This window comes from Cyprinodon tularosa, unplaced genomic scaffold, assembly GCF_016077235.1.
Source record: "Cyprinodon tularosa strain WSP-4 unplaced genomic scaffold, ASM1607723v1 ctg228, whole genome shotgun sequence".
NCBI lineage: Eukaryota > Metazoa > Chordata > Actinopteri > Cyprinodontiformes > Cyprinodontidae > Cyprinodon > Cyprinodon tularosa.
Genome location: NW_024038851.1, coordinates 1,580,037 through 1,597,500, shown reverse-complemented (window position 1 = coordinate 1,597,500; position 17,464 = coordinate 1,580,037). Strand labels below are relative to the sequence as shown.

The 17,464-nt window shown below is 36.3% G+C and overlaps 2 protein-coding genes across 3 annotated transcripts in view; both read left to right on the top strand.

Moving 5' to 3' along the window:
* zdhhc24 (zinc finger DHHC-type containing 24) overlaps positions 1-6,549 on the top strand; it is a 7,028-nt gene extending 479 nt beyond the window's left edge. The window contains exons 2-3 of the mRNA XM_038286625.1: positions 3,860-4,137; positions 4,242-6,549. Coding sequence (XP_038142553.1) covers positions 3,860-4,137; positions 4,242-4,534 — 571 coding nt within the window. The 3' untranslated portion in view covers positions 4,535-6,549. The remainder of the gene's footprint in view (positions 1-3,859; positions 4,138-4,241) is intronic.
* A 4,280-nt stretch (positions 6,550-10,829) lies between these two features.
* LOC119784474 (GRIP1-associated protein 1-like) lies at positions 10,830-14,577 on the top strand. Of its 2 annotated transcripts, XM_038286525.1 has the most exons (12): positions 10,830-10,982; positions 11,168-11,215; positions 11,299-11,457; positions 11,574-11,685; positions 11,789-11,839; positions 11,948-12,025; positions 13,025-13,081; positions 13,196-13,255; positions 13,518-13,582; positions 13,670-13,829; positions 14,117-14,181; positions 14,298-14,577. In XM_038286525.1, exons 2-12 carry the CDS (start codon positions 11,193-11,195, stop codon positions 14,488-14,490), a joined length of 1,023 nt encoding a protein of 340 aa, XP_038142453.1. In that variant the 5' UTR covers positions 10,830-10,982; positions 11,168-11,192; the 3' UTR covers positions 14,491-14,577. The 2 variants fall into 2 exon arrangements, with proteins under 2 accessions (XP_038142453.1, XP_038142452.1); XM_038286524.1 differs by lacking the exon at positions 10,830-10,982 and having other exon boundaries at positions 11,057-11,215.
* The last annotated feature ends 2,887 nt before the right edge of the window (positions 14,578-17,464 follow it).

Genomic DNA, 17,464 nt, shown 5'->3' with positions numbered 1-17,464 from the left:
TGGACAGTTTGCAGTATATGGCACTAAGGATGTGTTCAGGAGCAATTAGGATTACACCCATAAATTGGATTTAATTAAAAGGAAGTAAAGAAGAAAATACAACTTCAACAGTATCACTGAATTGCTGGGATAACTTTAAATTTCAAACTCATTTGTTTGTGTAGAAAGGACATCAATGGGCTAAATAATATAATTTGGATAATCAAATATTTTCTCTCAGTAATTCAGGTAGTTTAATTCCTTCTTGGCAATATATTAAATTAAACTATATACAATTGTTATTGAGAAGAAGAAATAATGCAACTAAATGAAATTGGGGTGAAATTGGCTATTATTAGACTTACTTATTTAGAGATTTACACCAGTTTTCAAATATGCATTCTTTAAAATAGAAAACAGATAACAGATTTTAGGTTCTAGAGGCCTTTTACTTATATTTTTGAAAATAGGAGGTTAAACTAGAACACAAGTAACGATAAGACTACGGGTAGGCCATGCTTTACTAAATAACAGTTTTAAGAATAAGGGTAAAAACCAAAGAGTATGTTGTTTGCGCAGAAAAAGAAAATGTAGAACATATATTTATTAAATGTTTTATATATTTAGATGAGAGAAGAGAGTTAAAGGAAAATATGCAGAATGCAGGGTGGGAATAGAGTTGGAAGGAATTTTAGGTTCAGGATTGAACAAAGATATTTATAGTAGGGCTGAAACATTTAATGATTAATCAATTATTGAAATAATAAGCAACCTAATTTAATAATCGATTAACTGTTAAGTGGAGTACAGAGACTCTAAAACGTGGCTTTAGCTGAAAGAGCAACCCACTTAGAGCAGTAATTATATCAAAGTTATATTAACATTTTGCATTTAACATAAAAAAAAATCGTTTTCATCTGTCAGTATACTCTATAGTGGAAAAAAAATTGTTTAACCTGGTTTAATTTAATAAAAAATATTCTTTTAGGAACCTTTGGTTATTTTTTGATTAATTGAAAAAAGAATCCACAGATTAATCGATTTGCAAAATAATTAGTTTCAGCCCTAATTTATAATTAGAAAAGTATTATATTTTTTTGTTTTTACTAAACAGAAAAAAAGAATTTAGCTTGCAGAGGTTGAAAAGTTACAGTCTTGTACAGTAGGTGGCGGTATGCACCTTGAGGTTGTCTATAATCATTCAGCAGCTAAGTTCCTCCTCCTGCTGCCTTGATGTTCTACCCACAGCTTTCTTTAAGAAAGTTTTGCCTGTCATAGCATCTGATTTGACTCAGATAATAAACACGTCCCTTTTGTCAGGTGTTTTCCCGCAGTCCCTAAAAACAGCAAATATCAAACCACTGCTGAAAAAGAACAGTTTAGACAAACTACTACTCCAGAACTACAGGCCCATATCAAACCTCCCCTTTATCAGTAAGATTATTGAAAAAGCAGTGTTTCAACAGTTAAACACTTTCTTAGATATGACCAGCCGCTTTGACGTGTTCCAGTCAGGTTTCCGTGCTCACCACAGTACAGAGACCGCCCTTATCAAGGTGTTTAATGACATCCGTATAAATACAGACTGCGGAAGAACCACAGTGCTGGTACTATTGGACCTCAGTGCAGCATTCGATACTGTCGATCACTCCATCCTGTTAGAGCGCCTGGAAAACTGGGTCGGCCTCTCTGGTACAGCTCTCAACTGGTTTAAATCCTACTTAAAGGACAGGGACTTTTTTGTGTCAGTAGGCAACTTTACATCAGAGATGACAAAAATCACATGTGGGGTTCCCCAAGGGTCCATTCTGGGTCCCCTCCTATTCAATATCTACATGCTCCCTCTTGCTCAGTTAATAAAAAACAACAACATCAGCTACCATAACTATGCAGACGACACACAGCTTTACATCACCATGTCACCAGGTGACTATGAACCAATTCAAGCACTGAGGAAATGCTTAGAAGAAATCAATGCCTGGATGTGCCATAATTTTCTTCAACTGAATAAAAACAAAACTGAAGTAATAATCTTTGGACCAATAGAGGAGAGATCTAAAGTTAGCACACAGCTTCAGTCGCTTCAGCTAGTAACCACTGATCAGGCCCGAAGTCTAGGTGTAGTGCTGTATTCAGACTTGAACCTCCAAAAGCATTTAAAGACAATTACAAGGTCGGCTTTCTATCACCTGAAGAACATTTCCAGGATTAAAGGACTAATGTCTCAGCATGATCTGGAAAAACTAATCCATGCGTTTATTTTTAGTCGAATTGATTACTGCAACAGTGTTTTCACAGGTCTGCCTAAAAAGTGGATCAGACAGCTGCAGCTGATCCAGAACGCTGCTGCCCGTGTCCTCACTAAGACTAAGAAAGTAGAGCACATCACCCCAGTTCTAAAGTCCTTACACTGGCTCCCTGTATCTCAGAGAATAGACTTTAAAATACTTCTGTTAGTCTATAAATCTCTGAATGGCTTAGCACCTAAATACATCACAGACTTGCTATCAGTGTATCAACCCTCCAGACCACTCAGGTCTTCTGGCTCCAGCCTGCTCTGCATACCAAGAACCAGAACTAAACATGGAGAAGCAGCATTTAGTTCCTATGCTCCACTTATCTGGAACAAACTTCCAGAAAACTGTAAAAGTGCGGAAAGCCTGAGTTCCTTTAAATCAAGACTAAAAACACATTTGTTTAGGATTGCCTTCGACTGTTCTAGTTAAACAATTCAACAAAAACATGTTTTCTTTAATCCAACTGTTTTTAATATTCTTTTTTTTGTTTCTGCATATTTTATTTTATTTTATTTTATTTTTTTTTCCTACTTGCTTTGATTCTGTTTTATCTTCCTGTATTTTAATCATGTAAAGCACTTTGCATTGTCTTTGTACTGAATTGTGCTATACAAATAAATTTGCCTTGCCTTGCCTTGCCTAATAAAGGAAAAGAAAAAATAATCATCGTTTATTCAATAAATCTAGTTTTGTTATGATTTCACAAAGTTACTAAGAAAGTTTGGATTTTCCATCTTGTTGTCAAAACATGTTAAGACTGTAACTTCCTCTTCTAAAAGGGAACATATATATTTTTTCCCAAACATTTTTTCTTAGGAGAAAACAAATGGCTGAATATATATCAGGACTTTGTTTTATTTTGAAGGATTTTATCACAAAAGTTCCTCTACCACTTGGAATAATTTAAAGAAAAACAGTACTAAATGAATTAAGCTAATGTTCTTTGTGTCCATATACTTTATTAAATGTTCTGTCAATCAAAAGTTATAATCAATATCAATTTGTTTGGTAAAATACTGTTTCTTTACATTTAACTTAGCTTCTTATTTTTCAGATGTAGCCATTTTAAGCTGCGTTAAAGTCCTTTTCAAAAGTATTGGAACCCTTTCCAGATTTTGTCAGGTTACTCCCCCACATTTCTATGTTTTCCTTTGGGATGTTTTTATTTCATATACCGAATATGAAGTCCCACACATCACAAAGTGAATTAAAAAGATTCTTGATTTTCAAATTTGTTTTAAAAACTATTTTAAAATGTTACACTTATGGTTCTTTCAGGGTATCACTGCAGACTCTGGCATTTGGATACTAACATTTTTGTTTCATGCCTTTTAAAAAATAAGCTCCAGAATGGTTAAACTTAAGGATTCATTGATGATATATGTTTTCAAGTCTTGCTACATTCTTTGGATTAGATTTGGTAAATAGAATATTTTTCTAATATTTATGGTAATGGATAAAATTTCATGAAAAAACAGGTTTATATTCCTAAAATAAGCTGAAACTCTCTTTCCCCACTTATTCTAACAAATAGCAGTGACATCTTCGGGATCAAAGAATGTTTTGTGACTTTTTGTAAACAGGTATTGTTACACCTGTGAGACACACACCCCTCCACGCTGCTCCCACTGCTACGACTGCAAGGTCTGCGTCCTGCGGCGGGATCACCACTGCGTCTTCTTCGGCCAGTGCGTCGGCTTCCGCAACTACCGCTACTTCCTCAGCTGCTTGCTCTTCATGTGGTCGGGGCTCCTCTACGCCATGGTGATGAATGCGGAGGTCTTCATAGTCATCCTGAAGGAGGGCGTGACTCTGCACAGCATCCTGCTGCTGCTCGTACCCTGGATCATGCTGGTTTCAGGTTACTTTAAAGTTTCAGTTAGATTTGCTTCCAATGAGATTAAACTTATTTTTCTGTACAAATAATTCAAATACAAATTATATTAATATGAGTTTTTTTCTTAGGCCAGGTCTCGGCGCGGGCCTTCGCCTTTGCCTTCATCGCTGACACGTGTGTGGTTGGTTTCCTGCTTGTCTCCGCCTTCTTCTTCTTCCACCTATTCCTGCTGTTTCGAGGTCAGACCACCAGGGAGTGGTACTCGTCTCGCCGCCCGTACAACCTGGGTCTCCTCTGCAACCTGAGGCACATGTTAGGCCTTCGCTGGTACATCTGCTGGCTCTCCCCGCTCATCGCATCACCGCTCCCTGGAGACGGGATTACCTTCCAGGTCACAGGATCCCTGGAACCCTCCCAGTAGCATGCAGAGGTCTGAAAAGACCAGGAGTCTTTGGTTTATTGTTGATGGTTAACGCTGACAAAAGCAGCAGCAAGAGCGTTTGCTTATTTTAAGAGGAGCTAGCTTTGGATGGGGGGATGCTTCTGGGGTTTGTGGTTTGAAGTTCATTGTCCGCCTTTTAGCTGAGAAGGAGAATCGGGTTGACAAGAAGATAATCTGTGCACTGGTTGAGGCTCGCCTCATAAAAAATGACAGTTCTTTTACGCCACTGAGCAAATGTTCTGATTAGCATTGCAGCGAGGACGATCGGTAATGTCTTAACAGTAAATGTAGAATATGAACTCTTTGTTTGCAGCCTTTTAGAAAAATGGGGTGTTGTAGTTATAATAAGAGGGGATTTTTTCCTATAAAAAAAAGCACCCTGAAGCACTCTGGAAAAAAATAATCTTGCTCAGATTATTATTTTTGCACTTTTCAGGATTAAAACTGAGCTTATTTGCCCCGTTCTGTCCAGATAAACTGAAATGTTTTTTACTAGGGGTTGCACATAGAAACCGGATGGTGATCTGAATCATTTTGGAATGATCAGTCCTGACAAACTCTCATTTTTTTCTGATCTGTTAACACCAGGCTGTACTAACTACACCAATCTTCAGTGTAGAGGCTATCACTAAGTGCTGAAGGACCAGAGGCTTATTCAGTATCATTAAGGTATTTAAAGCAGAGGGAAACATTGACCTATAAGAAGATGTTTAGAAGGAACTAAGTTGCCTTGGTATGCTAAAAGCTGTGGTTTAATTGGGCTATGAGAGAGAGCTTCACCCTAAAGCATGAAGGCTTCTGATTGTCACAGGATATGTTGGATGTAGAGCCTTCAGCTGCCTTTTGAAATCCTAGTTAACAATTATGTTCTCTGTGAAATATGCACAGAGAAGGATGTGTACAAATATTAATGTTAATTGTGCGAATCGCTTATATATGATCTGTAATCCTTTTGTCCTTTGTTAGAACTAATGCTGTTTTTTTTTGACTGCCTGTCACATGTAAACATGTAGACAAGATATCAGGAAATATTTAATAAATTGTTCATATGAGAAACCTACTGTGCTAGAAGCAGCAAGGAAAGAACGATGGTTAAAAACGGCTTTACAAGAGTTTCTCTGCATCCCGTGGTTAGATGTCATCTCTGCTATGATGCTTGGTATGAAAAATGTATAGGCGGTCGCTATATGAATGCTATAAAAATATTTGTAGTTAAAGTTCTAACAGAGAAGTCTGAATTGGCCAAACTGTCCGATCAGAAATCAACCTTGAGCTCCGGTGCCTCTGGTTTTCCCATTTATTTATAAACCTGTTGTGAGCCTCATGTTTCAGTTTACAGTTCCATGTGATGTTAAGTTGCCTGACGAATGCAGTATTTAAAATGATTTTATCAAAGATATATAAACAAATGAGTATTTTTCATATTTTGTAACACTATTGTGTCGCCATTCTGTCACCTACTGCAACAGCAAACTCACCTTCATCCCATCGTTCCTTTGCAGGATGACAGTTCTTATCTCAATATTCATCTCGATCAGTGTCTTTTTTTGTTTCATTTTCTCCAGGTGTTCTTGAGGCTGATAAACACCATTTTCAAAGTGTTCGGTGTCAGCGTCTCATCTTTTTGCCTTTAAGGCGCTAACATGTCTTACTGCACTCAATGCCAGCTTTAATTTTATTATCTCTATACTTAGTTTATCAACTTCTCCTTGCCTTAAAGTGGATCAATAAATTAAAAGCCTTTGTTTTGATCGGTTCTTTTAATGGTTGTTGGATTTTCAATCTGTTAGGTTTTTGTAATTTTCTGCTATTTTCTCTGTCGGGTTTTGCTGTTTGAATGTGCATTATTGAACTATTTGAATTGAAGTATTTTGCCTTTTTAATTGTTTTGTATTGCAACTCCTGTTTTGTAATATTTACTTCAAAAATGTTGGTCGGAACAGTTTTTGTTTTCTTTTTCAGAATCCAATGTTTGATTAAAACTACAGAAATCAGCGATCCGCCTGTTTTATCTACGGACTATTTGTAACTTTTAACAAAAGAGTAACAGTTATTTAAACTTTGGTCATTTGAGAAGCAACTTGGTCATTTTAGGTTAGTTCCTACTTAAAAAAAAATAAATTATTTTTTATATTACTAGTTTGCGTTAAATTTATCCTTAATTTTCACAAAGAATCCTCAAGGCAAAGATTTTTCTCTAAAGGTCAGTTTCTGATCCAAATGTTAGTGCAGGAATATTCCCCTGTGATTGTAAAACTGCCATGATAACTCCTTTTTTAAGGCAAGTTCCAGCCTAGATATATCCAACTAGAAACCAATCAGCATAATTTCATCTGCTTAATAGAAAAGAATGCATTTCCCAACATAGATTATATTCTATTACATAAACGGTGGGTCCTTCACAGTCTCTAGAAAAATATAATTCCACTGATACCGCCAGTAATGCGGTATTGGAGAACTTCAGATGCTAGCTTTGTATTAAACTCTGCAATCTTAAAGTTTATTGATAGTACTTCACTTATATCTTCAGTTAAATCCCCCCTAAAAGTTCTTCTTTTTTTTCCTCCATGATAGATAAAACAGTCATTTTGCATAGCAGTATATGCACCATTATTGTTACGTATACTGCTGCACTATGGGATAAAGAGTTGCATAAATATTCTGTCCGTTTTTATGGTTAATCTGACTGACAAAAATAGAGGGACGAGGTCTTCCAGACTAGTAGCCCTCCGCCTCAGCTCCTTTATCAGAAATCGGGCCAATTTTCTTTTAACAGCTCAATCTTTATGTCAGTAAACAAGCAGCATGAACGTCTACAGCTAGAAGACACCAAAACTTCTGTTACCAAATCTCAACAAAGGTAAATTGAGTCATCAGGGTTAGAAAGAAGCAGAGTTCCCTGAGTTTTTTCAATGAACTTAATGAACAAAGCTATGTATAACACTTTTAACACATCGATGAAAAACAAGACATACAGGAAATTAATTTTCCAGGTGAAAATCCAGTCACATATTTTTTTATTATAATAAAACCCATACAGTTGCAAGATGTAAAAGCCTAACATAAACAAGTGAAATAAAGTTGACAGGAGTATGTAAAAAATTGCAACTGTCACCATTCCCCATATATGAGTGGACAGCTTTGCAAACTGCACCATAAAGCCACAGACATGCACATGATCTCTGTGTTGCCATAGCAACAACTAATTTCATTTTTTCAGTGGAGGCAAGAGGGCGTTCCATCCTCATTTATACCCTCCACCTTCAAAGAACCCTTAAAAGCTGCAAGTGTGACTTTACTGGGAGTGACACTCCATTGTGAAGGGGTAAAGCCAAGGGGGCGGTCTGCAGGGGCGGAGCTAGATGGGGGGCCAGGGGTGGCAATGGCCACCCTTAGCCAATCATTGGCCACCCCTACCATTTTTTCCCTCTAATACAGATGGTGGCAGCAGTAATACTCTCAAGTGGAATATTAATTTTAATTTTTCACATATTATTTACAATTTTTTCATGTATTCATAATTTCTTGACAACAAAAACACTGTGGTTAATTATACACATCAATATAATAACATTAAAGAAGATAAGTACAGAATTCAAGCTCTTGTATATCAATTTTGTTTATATCAATTTTATGCTATAAAATTTTAAATATATCTATTTGTTAGCAAAGGCTGTAGGAAAGTAAAGTTAGTCTTATCTTTGGCTTGACCGTGAGGTTCTGCTGCCTATCGGCTTTCGGCCACCCCTCAGTGTACATTGGTTAATGCCTGGCTCCCCTTATAAAAATTTTCTGGCTACGCCTCTGGCGGTCTGGGATTAGACCAAAAAAAGAATGCCTGTACTCCTGCACATTCTCAAACAATGAACAATTCATTTTAATAAGATAACCTCTTATACCACACAATATAGCATGTAAAAAGTATTTGTAGAGCGATGGAAAATAAAGAACAGTCTGCCTTAAATACCATTCAAAAATCATCAACTGTCATTACTTTTTTCATTATATTTTATTATAATTAAGTATATACAAGTAATTAATAATAATAAAAAAAAATTACTATTTCAGGAGTGAAAAAACACACTACCTTATAGATAACTTTAAATGTCAATGTATAAATAATAATAATATTGTAGTAATATGTAATAATGTAATAATTAACTTTTCACCGCCACCGCCATTAGAGGAGCTCCAACAGCCGCTGCTTGGGGGGGTTTTTTTTGGTAAGTTCTTTATTTTATTTTTGTTAGTTTGTTTGTTTGATGACTTAAAATTTAATTAGTGAAATTAGTGAAGTCACTTACAAATACGAATTTACAATCAACTACAAAGTCTGCTATGGCTGTTAACTGAAGCTAACTGAACTATTTTAGTTTCAACTGATGGTAACTTTTAATGACTGACTTGTTCTGAATAAAAGGATAAAAAAATAACCTGGTTTCCTTCTTTCAATTGTACCACAAAGAAAAATGATTTAATGATACTAGGCAGAAGTTTATATTTTAGTAGATGCTTTGACTATTTCAACAAAGCTAGTTAGCTTAGCCGCTTCTATTAGCATAGAACATTAGCTGATATTTTATCTGGTGGCTAAAGTCTATGCTAATAACAGTTTTAAAATAAAGTGGGATGTAGAGATTATTTCGTAAGGGTTACCCAATGTCAGTTGATGATTTTTGAACGGTAATAAAGGCACTCCTTATTTTATTTTAATCGCTCAAAGACAAATGCTTTTTACATGGTATATTGTGTAATATAAGGTTATTAATTTTTTTTTTTTTTTTTTTTGCCTAATCACAAGCTAAGCTAAGCTCTACCGCTTCGCTATGAAGTGTCACTTCCAGTAAAGTCACACTTGCAGCTGTTAAGGGTTCTTTGATTTAAGGTTGAGGGTATAAATGAGAAAAGGACACCCTCTTTCCTCCACTAAAAAAAACAATGGTGTCTAAAGTACACACATTTGTTACTTAAGTAGAAGTATAAATACTGCAGTATAAAAACACTCTGGTAAAAGTCGAAGTATCAACTTTACCTCTTTATTCAAGTAAAAGTGAATAAGTATGTGCTCCAAAAACTACTTAAAGTATAAAAGTATAAAGTAACCTTAAAAAAAAAAAAAAACAGCCAGATTCCACCATGTGGACTAAGAGCTAAATTTTTAGGCTATTTTTGAAAAATAGGGCCAAGGATGAGGGATGTCTTGTTGGTCTCCGTCTCCCGATTCGCTCTCACCTGTGTCAAACCTTTCCAGACATTTCAACATCTTTTCCGAATCTGACATTGTAGCATGGTGTAGACAATTCACGTTAGCAGTTTTAAGAACACCTGCTTGCTTCTGATGATTTCCTTTAGCTAACCAATGAGTGTTTGCCTCATATGAGTCATCCAATCACACTAGTTTTCACTAGATGTGGATGGCGCCAGGGTCCAGGGATCTGCATTGGATGGCGCACATGACGTGAAATAAATATTTATAAACATGACACCGAAGCCAAGAGTAACAAGTAACGTTTGTTTTAAAAATGTAAGGAATAGAAAGTACAGATACTTATGTGACAATGTAATGAGTGGAAGTCAGAAGTGAAAAAAAAGTAATAGAGTAAAGTATAGATACCTAAAAAGTTTAGTTTAGTACAGTAACAAAGTATCTGTACTTCGTTACTTGACACCTCTGGAAAAAAGAAATTAGTTGTTGCTATGGAAACACAAACATCATCTGCATGTCTCTAGCTTTATGGCTCATTTTGTAAAGCTGTACACTCAAACATGGGGAATGGGGACAGTTGCAACATTTGACAAACTCTTGTTAACCTTATGTCACCTGCTTTATATTAAGCTTTTACATCTTGCAACTTTATGGGTGTGTAGGGGACAGGTATAACAGGTTTCATTTCTACGGATATTGTCAATCTAACAAAAATAATCAATGAGAAACTGATAGTAGAGTAAAACCTGTTGCAAATGTCCCAACTTTCACCACTTTGAAAAAGGCGTGAGTGATTCCATAAATCAAGTTTCAGCCTCATCATATCTTATTATATCTTGTTTTTGGAGTTCATATTCTTTCAGATTGACGAGTCAGACTAGAGCCATCTCTCAGCGCTGAGTCCGATGTGTGGTTTTTGGATGTGCAGTGGTATATTGCATCAGCACGTCGGGACGTAAAGTCTACAAACTTGCATTGTGATCTGGGAATTGTAAAACCCTACATCCTGCACTTTGAGCTGTAGCTGAGTACAACCATTGAAAATATCGTACAGTGTAATCTTTAACTAGTGAATATAGACTCTAAAACATGCCTCTAGCTGACAGAGTAACTCACTCAGAGCAGTAACTATACCAAAATTGTAAATCTATAAATATTTTGCATTTAAGATTATTAACAACTTTTTCAGTCTCTCAATATGCTCTATCAAGGACTCCACAGGTGGAAAAGTTTTAGTTTCAACTGGTTCAATTCTGCAAAAAAAAATTATTCATGGAACCTTTTGCTTATACAATTATTAATTGGTTAATTGAAAAAATAAGCAACAGATTAATTGATTAATAAAATAATTGTTAGTTGCAGCTGTACCCTCAACCTGTCTTTGTTATAAAGATGTGTTTTTGCAGCAGAGGGGAGAATTGAGCCAGCCAGATGGATTCATCTGGGGAAAACATGTGAGTAATCCTTATCATACAAAACCCTCTACACACACTCACACGTGTTTAGCTGCTGATCAACATCTCATGTTGATTGGAAGATCCCAAAAGGATATGCTGGAGAAAATAGCTGAGCTGGATCACAGCCAGAGTCACCTGAGAGAACTGAATGCTGAGATGAGGCAGTGGCTGGATGCTGCAGACGATGACAACGCAGTGCTCCGCTTGGAGAACGCCAACCTCAGGAAACAATTGAATGAGTGGGTACATCCAGCCGCATGAAGTGGGATCCTGCTATCTTCTTTGAATTTCCAATAATATCTATAGTCACTGTGGTGAAAGAATCATGTTTTTCTCTGTTGTTGTTTGTTTGCAGCATAGAGAGGATCCTTACTGAGCTGCAACAGGTTGAATCTGAGCCTTGTGGGCCTCTGTTGGGTGATGGCCTCTGTGAAAAACAAATCAGTGAGAAAAGGATTCAGGATTTGGTGAGCAGGCAACAGAAATATTTCCCTGTTTTCCTTTGCCTTATTCTGGATATAGATTACTTTTCTCAGCGATCTGTAGTAATATGTTCAGTTGTTGTTTCAGGAGAGGGAAACCTTAAAGTGGCAGGAAGAAAATAAGGAGCTAACTGTTGAGGTAAACTTGCCATATTGACCATTAGGTCAACCTAGTTCTACAACTATTTAATCATTTAAAGTTCTGCAATAATACGTTCTAAATTTCAAGATGTGCTCACCCTTTCAGCTAAAGAATGTTAAACAACAGAGAGACCAGGACAGGATCAGTTTGAGAAAACTCAGGAATGAGTTTGAAAACCTGGAGGTAAACTTCTGCTTTTAGAGAATTAGTAGTATCTAAATCTCTCTCTTCATTAAAAAAAATTTTCTCAATCAAATATTAATCAAGTATTTTTTTCTTTACTATTGTCGAATGTGTAAGTTATAGATGTTGGAATATCCTAATTTTAACTTTCTTAGACTTTTCACAGGCACTGATTTCATCATAGCTAATTTGGATTTCACATGGAAGATCAACACAAAATAACAAATAATTGGGAAGTTTAACATAAAAGATATATGATTTGTTTAAAAAGGGAGATATGAAAAATCTGGTTTTCCATATAGCTCACATTTGCCTATTGCATTTAAGGAAAAAAAAACGTGTATAATCCCCTTTTAAATGTGGTGGAGGGTGTGATGGAGTCCTGGGGCCATTTTTGATTAATAACGAAAATAATGTGGCCAGGAAGGAGTAAATATCCACCCAAAGATTTCTAAACTACTGTAGCTTCAGATTTTTATGAATATATCTTAAGCTAAATAAATTTCACTAATAAAAAAAATGTACAATAATAAAACATGGATATTATCTTAACTGACAAAGACATTAAGTACCAAGGTTTTAGCATTAAAGTAGTTAGTGTTATAGACTAGAGATAATTCATACTAGAATGAACGTATCTGCATTTGAGAATTTGTTGTAAAATCTAAAAATCAATGTTTACAGACACTTCCATCCAATCTAACTGAGTTATTTTTTTAACGTTTAGTCTGCAGATGTAGATAAACCCCAAAACCTGTAGCTCTATTTCAAATGAGAAGCAATGAATATAATTATTGGTTTAGGCCAGTTAAATGCATGCAAATATGAAAACATTTCAGATAACTTCTTTGACTTTATCATGATGCACAATTTTGTTCTGGACTGTCATATAAAATCTTTTTTATTTCTATGAATGTTGGACTATAACTCATGAATTTCTCTGTACTAGAAAAACTTAGGAATTGATGTTAACTCTTCATATCATATGGTTTTTTTTAGATTGGAGTGGAGGAACTTCAGTTAGAGCTACAGCATAGGGATGAGCTGATTAATCAGGTAGGAACAGAGGATCCAACCAGTGAATAATAGGAATATTAATACCAATATATTTGCAGTTCCCTCTGATCCATCATATTAATATTTATTGCTAACTGTGTTTTACCTTAATAGAAACACCAGCACTTAAAGCACCTTGAGGAAACTGTGGAGGAATATTCCAACATCATTAAGGCAATAGTGTTGACACTTTATATTCTTCTTAACAGTTATAACAGTTTGCTTTATATGGCGTATCCATCAACTGTAAAAAAAAAAATATTCCCCAGTTCATTGCACTTCCTTGTTCTTACAATATGAAGATACAGTAATATACTATGATAAGATTCTTACATCACCTACAGTTACAGAATTTTCAAAGGGAAACTGAGCTAAATTCATTCTTCACAGTCCTTATTTCTCTGGTGCTGAAGTTGTTTGTGTTTCTGTGCTGCAGGAGCTCAGGCTGGCAAAGCAGGAGCTGAGCAACCAGTTGGAGGACAGACAAGTTGATGCTACATTGTAACCCTGAAATGCAAATCTTTAATATTTTTATCGTTATTGTAGAGCAAGGACTCCTTTTGCAGTGTCCTGCTGTTTTATTTTCAGTACCACTGTGGCTGAGGTGATGACCGAGGAGGAGGGACAGCCCAGTCCTCAGCTGTCAATCGCAGAGGAAATCAAGCTGCTCTTCTCATCTGCTGAGATGAAACCCTGCATCAACGACTCTGAGGACCCTGCTTCTGTGATCTCTGCACTTGAGCAAAATGTAGAAGACTCCATGCTGTGAATTTCAAAAATTCCTCTTTTATGGATAATAATGCAACCAGAACTGATTCGAAATAACTTATTCCTGACCTTTTTAAGACTGAAAATGCAATTAATCTTGAAAAAGTTTGGAAAACTATCTTAATGCATCCTTAGATGTCTGTGTGATTTAATTATTCTGTATTTCCAGCACCAACCAGGAGGTTAGTGTTGGAATTACACGTTAAAGTAGTGTTGTTTCTGCATGTGAACGGAGTTCAGAGAGTGAGTGTTTTATTGTGTCTGCAGGGAGAGGGCGATGATGAGGGGCCGCTGGAACACCAAGGTCTTACAGATGATGTCAAACCTAAAAGGTCTACCAGTCTACATTGATAATCAGCTATTTATGTAAAGTATTATAGCTTCTCCAGGTGTGCAGCAGTTTTTTGTATCTCACATGTCGTTTGCCTCTCTGTCTTTATGTCCCCAGCCGTAGCAGATTTGCTGATGCGTGGAGGACCGCTGTCCAGAAGCTGTTAAAGTTTTATATCATCAGTCTTTGTGTTTTGGCCTTTGTAGTTTTAGGATTCTGGGTTGGAAATTCTGACTTTTGTTTAAACAGCAGTTTGATGAAGTTGCCACCTTACGTCACCGTCCGCTATAAGGCCTTACCTCCCATTTGATCTCACTGTGTTATTAGAAATTGCACCATGTGTGCTATGTAAATGTGTAGTCTGTGGCACCGAGGTAAAGTCCAAAAACGGCTGCTTCAATTTCAGCGTCCTGTTAGGATGGTAAGACTAGCTAAGACACAGTGATTCTCTGTCTTATCTTTTTACTCCTAAAACCATCTTTTAGATATATTTGTAGTTCAAGGGGAAAACAATGTGTTCTAAAAAGTATTCATACCCTTTTAATCTGTTCATATTTTGTTAGGATGCACTAAAACAACATTTTATTTCTGTGAAACTTTATGCTATAGACCAACATGTGGTACATATTTGTGACACTGAAAGGGGAAACCTTCACTGTTTTCAGTTCTTTGACATACAAATCAGAAATATGTGCAGTTTATGTATGTGTTCTGTCCTTGTGAGTTAGTAAAACCAGCACCTTTTTCTTCAGATACGCCACTTTTTGCCGTACATCTGTACTAGCTTTAGATATATAACTACTAAAATCTTTCCATTTCAGAATAGATTAAAGTCAAGTCGAATAAAGAGGTTCTAATCAGTTAGCTTATAGTTATTAAACTATATAGTGTCATTTGGTTTTAGTCCAGTCTTTGACTAGGCCATTCTAATACATGCATATGCTTGGATCTGAACCGATAGCTTTAGCTGTATGTTCAGGGTTATGCTCATAAAGTGAACACGCTCTTTAGACGTTTGCAGGTTTTGTTATAATTTACCACTCACTAATGAAGGAACACATTCCCTCAGCATAATGTGCCTTCATAGTGTAAATCTTATGTTCAGATGACATGCAGCCAGTTTTTTTTTTATCAGTATACATTCTGTTCTTGCATTTGAATTTTGGTTATAGAATATTATTTTAAATTCCCTGAATATTGAGGTACAAAGAGACATCAGAACAGATAACCTGAGTGTCGCTGTCTGGGTTTGCAGAACCACAGGCGGATCTCCATGCAACTCAGCATTGATGCAGTTAGTCACCCTAAAGGATCCCTTACTAAGGATTGCATTGATGTGTTGTTCTGTACATGGGAATATGACAGTTATGTATTAAAATGTTTATTTGTTTACTGAACACAATAAAATACTTTAAATATTTAATTCTGCAATATAAATATTTGTCTTTGCTTTTTAATATTCTGATTTACTTAGAATGGGTAGAAGATCTTTTAGTTATCAGGCTCTTCTCCTGTGGAACCAACACCCAGTTTTAGTCCATGAGGCAGACACCCTGTCTAATTTTAAGTCTAGGCTTAAAACTTTCCTTTTTGATTAGATTAGATTAGATCAGATTCAACTTTATTATCATTACACAGGTACAGGTACAAGGCAACAAAATGCAGTTTAGGTCTAACCAGAAGTGCAATAGCAGCAAGTGCAGGGTAAACAGTGCTTCCATAAATATAGGACATGGTTTTCTACTATTGATTTCTACTGAAAAAGCTTATAGTTAGAGTGGCTCAGGTTATCCTGAGCTATCTCTATAGTTATGCTGCTATAGGCTTAGACTGCTGCAGGACATAGGGACCCATATTCCATCATTCTATCTCTATTCTTCCACTCTGCTGAATCTGTTAGTTCTATCTCTTACGTTATGCTATGTTATCTGCCTTTTGTCATAGTAGCTTCGCCTCATATGTTCCTGTTTGCCTGTGACACCACCCTGGATAGAAACATCAGCTGTGCTGCTGCCATCAACACCTTTGTTTATACCGATGTTTATATAGATGTTTGAGATCAGCCTGTTTTCCAGTATAGTCCTGTCTCTCTGACTGTGATTGGCTGGATGTGCTCTCTTCATCCTTTGACATGGGAGCTGGCTCGGAGCTTGTCTGCCTGGCTGTGTGTTTGCTGGACCGGGCCGCCTTTTACAGCTGCTTTTTGTATCTCTGCTTCTGTCTCCTTGAACCCCAGTTGGTCTCAGCAGATGGCCGCTCACACTGAGCCTGGTTCTGCTGGAGGTTTCTTCCTGTTAAAAGGGAGTTTTTCCTCTCCACTGTCGCTACAAGCATGCTTAGTGTGAGGGATTGCGTCCCAGTCAATGAGTCGATGCAATCAACTGGTTTTCGTTAGATAGAAAACTTTGAATCAAATTGACTGTATCATCTGGTGAACTGCAGAAGTGTAGCCAGAAAATGGGTGGCCAGGCAATAGCCAGCGTACAGTAAGGGTTGGCCAAAAGTAGATAGGCACCAAAACCTATCTATAGCGAAATTAACAAGCAAAACATCCATATTTTCTAAATAAAGCCAAACTGTACTTTCCCACAGCCTTTGCTAACAAATAGACTTATATATTCAAACATCTGTGCTTTCTAGATAAAAGATATAGTGGATAAAATTCTTTCAGGATTGAGTTTTGGGTGGACATATTTTCCATTGTCATTACTTACCTATTTTTATCAGTAATCATTCTGCATAAAACTGACATTAACAAGTACTAATATCTACATAAAGGTATTATAAGATAATTATTTAATATGATGATTATTTTATGTTTTATTAAAATAGTTATTTATCTATGATTTCAGTGAAGACTCCTAGATGAATTGCAGAGACGCATCATTTTCTCTGCACCCCATAAAACACAAAATCTATTTCTGAAAAGAGCATGAATTCTGTATTTATCATCTTTAATGTTACCATATTGACGTGAATAATATACCACAATGTTTTTGTCATCAAGTAATTGTTAATATATGAAAAATTAAAATATTTTTGAATTATCCACTAGGGAGTATTACTGCTGCCACCATCTGTATTAGATGGAAATAAATGGTAGGGGTGGCCAATGATTGGGTAAGGGTGGCCATGGCCACCCCTGGCCCCCCATCTAGCTCCGCCCTGTAAAGTGCATTGAGATGACATTGTGAATTGGGGCTATATAAATAAACTTAATTGGATTTAATTTACTTAGAGGGATATTTTATGGTTACTACTGAATGAATAGATGCTGTGGAGCA

Excerpts from the sequence above, each read along its gene's own strand:
- LOC119784474 (XM_038286525.1), top strand. The coding sequence starts at position 11,193 with ATGGATTCATCTGGGGAAAACAT. Across the intron at positions 11,216-11,298 it reads GATTCATCTGGGGAAAACAT|ATCCCAAAAGGATATGCTGG; the intron begins GTGAGTAATCCT and ends GTTGATTGGAAG. Across the intron at positions 13,082-13,195 it reads GGGATGAGCTGATTAATCAG|AAACACCAGCACTTAAAGCA; the intron begins GTAGGAACAGAG and ends TTACCTTAATAG.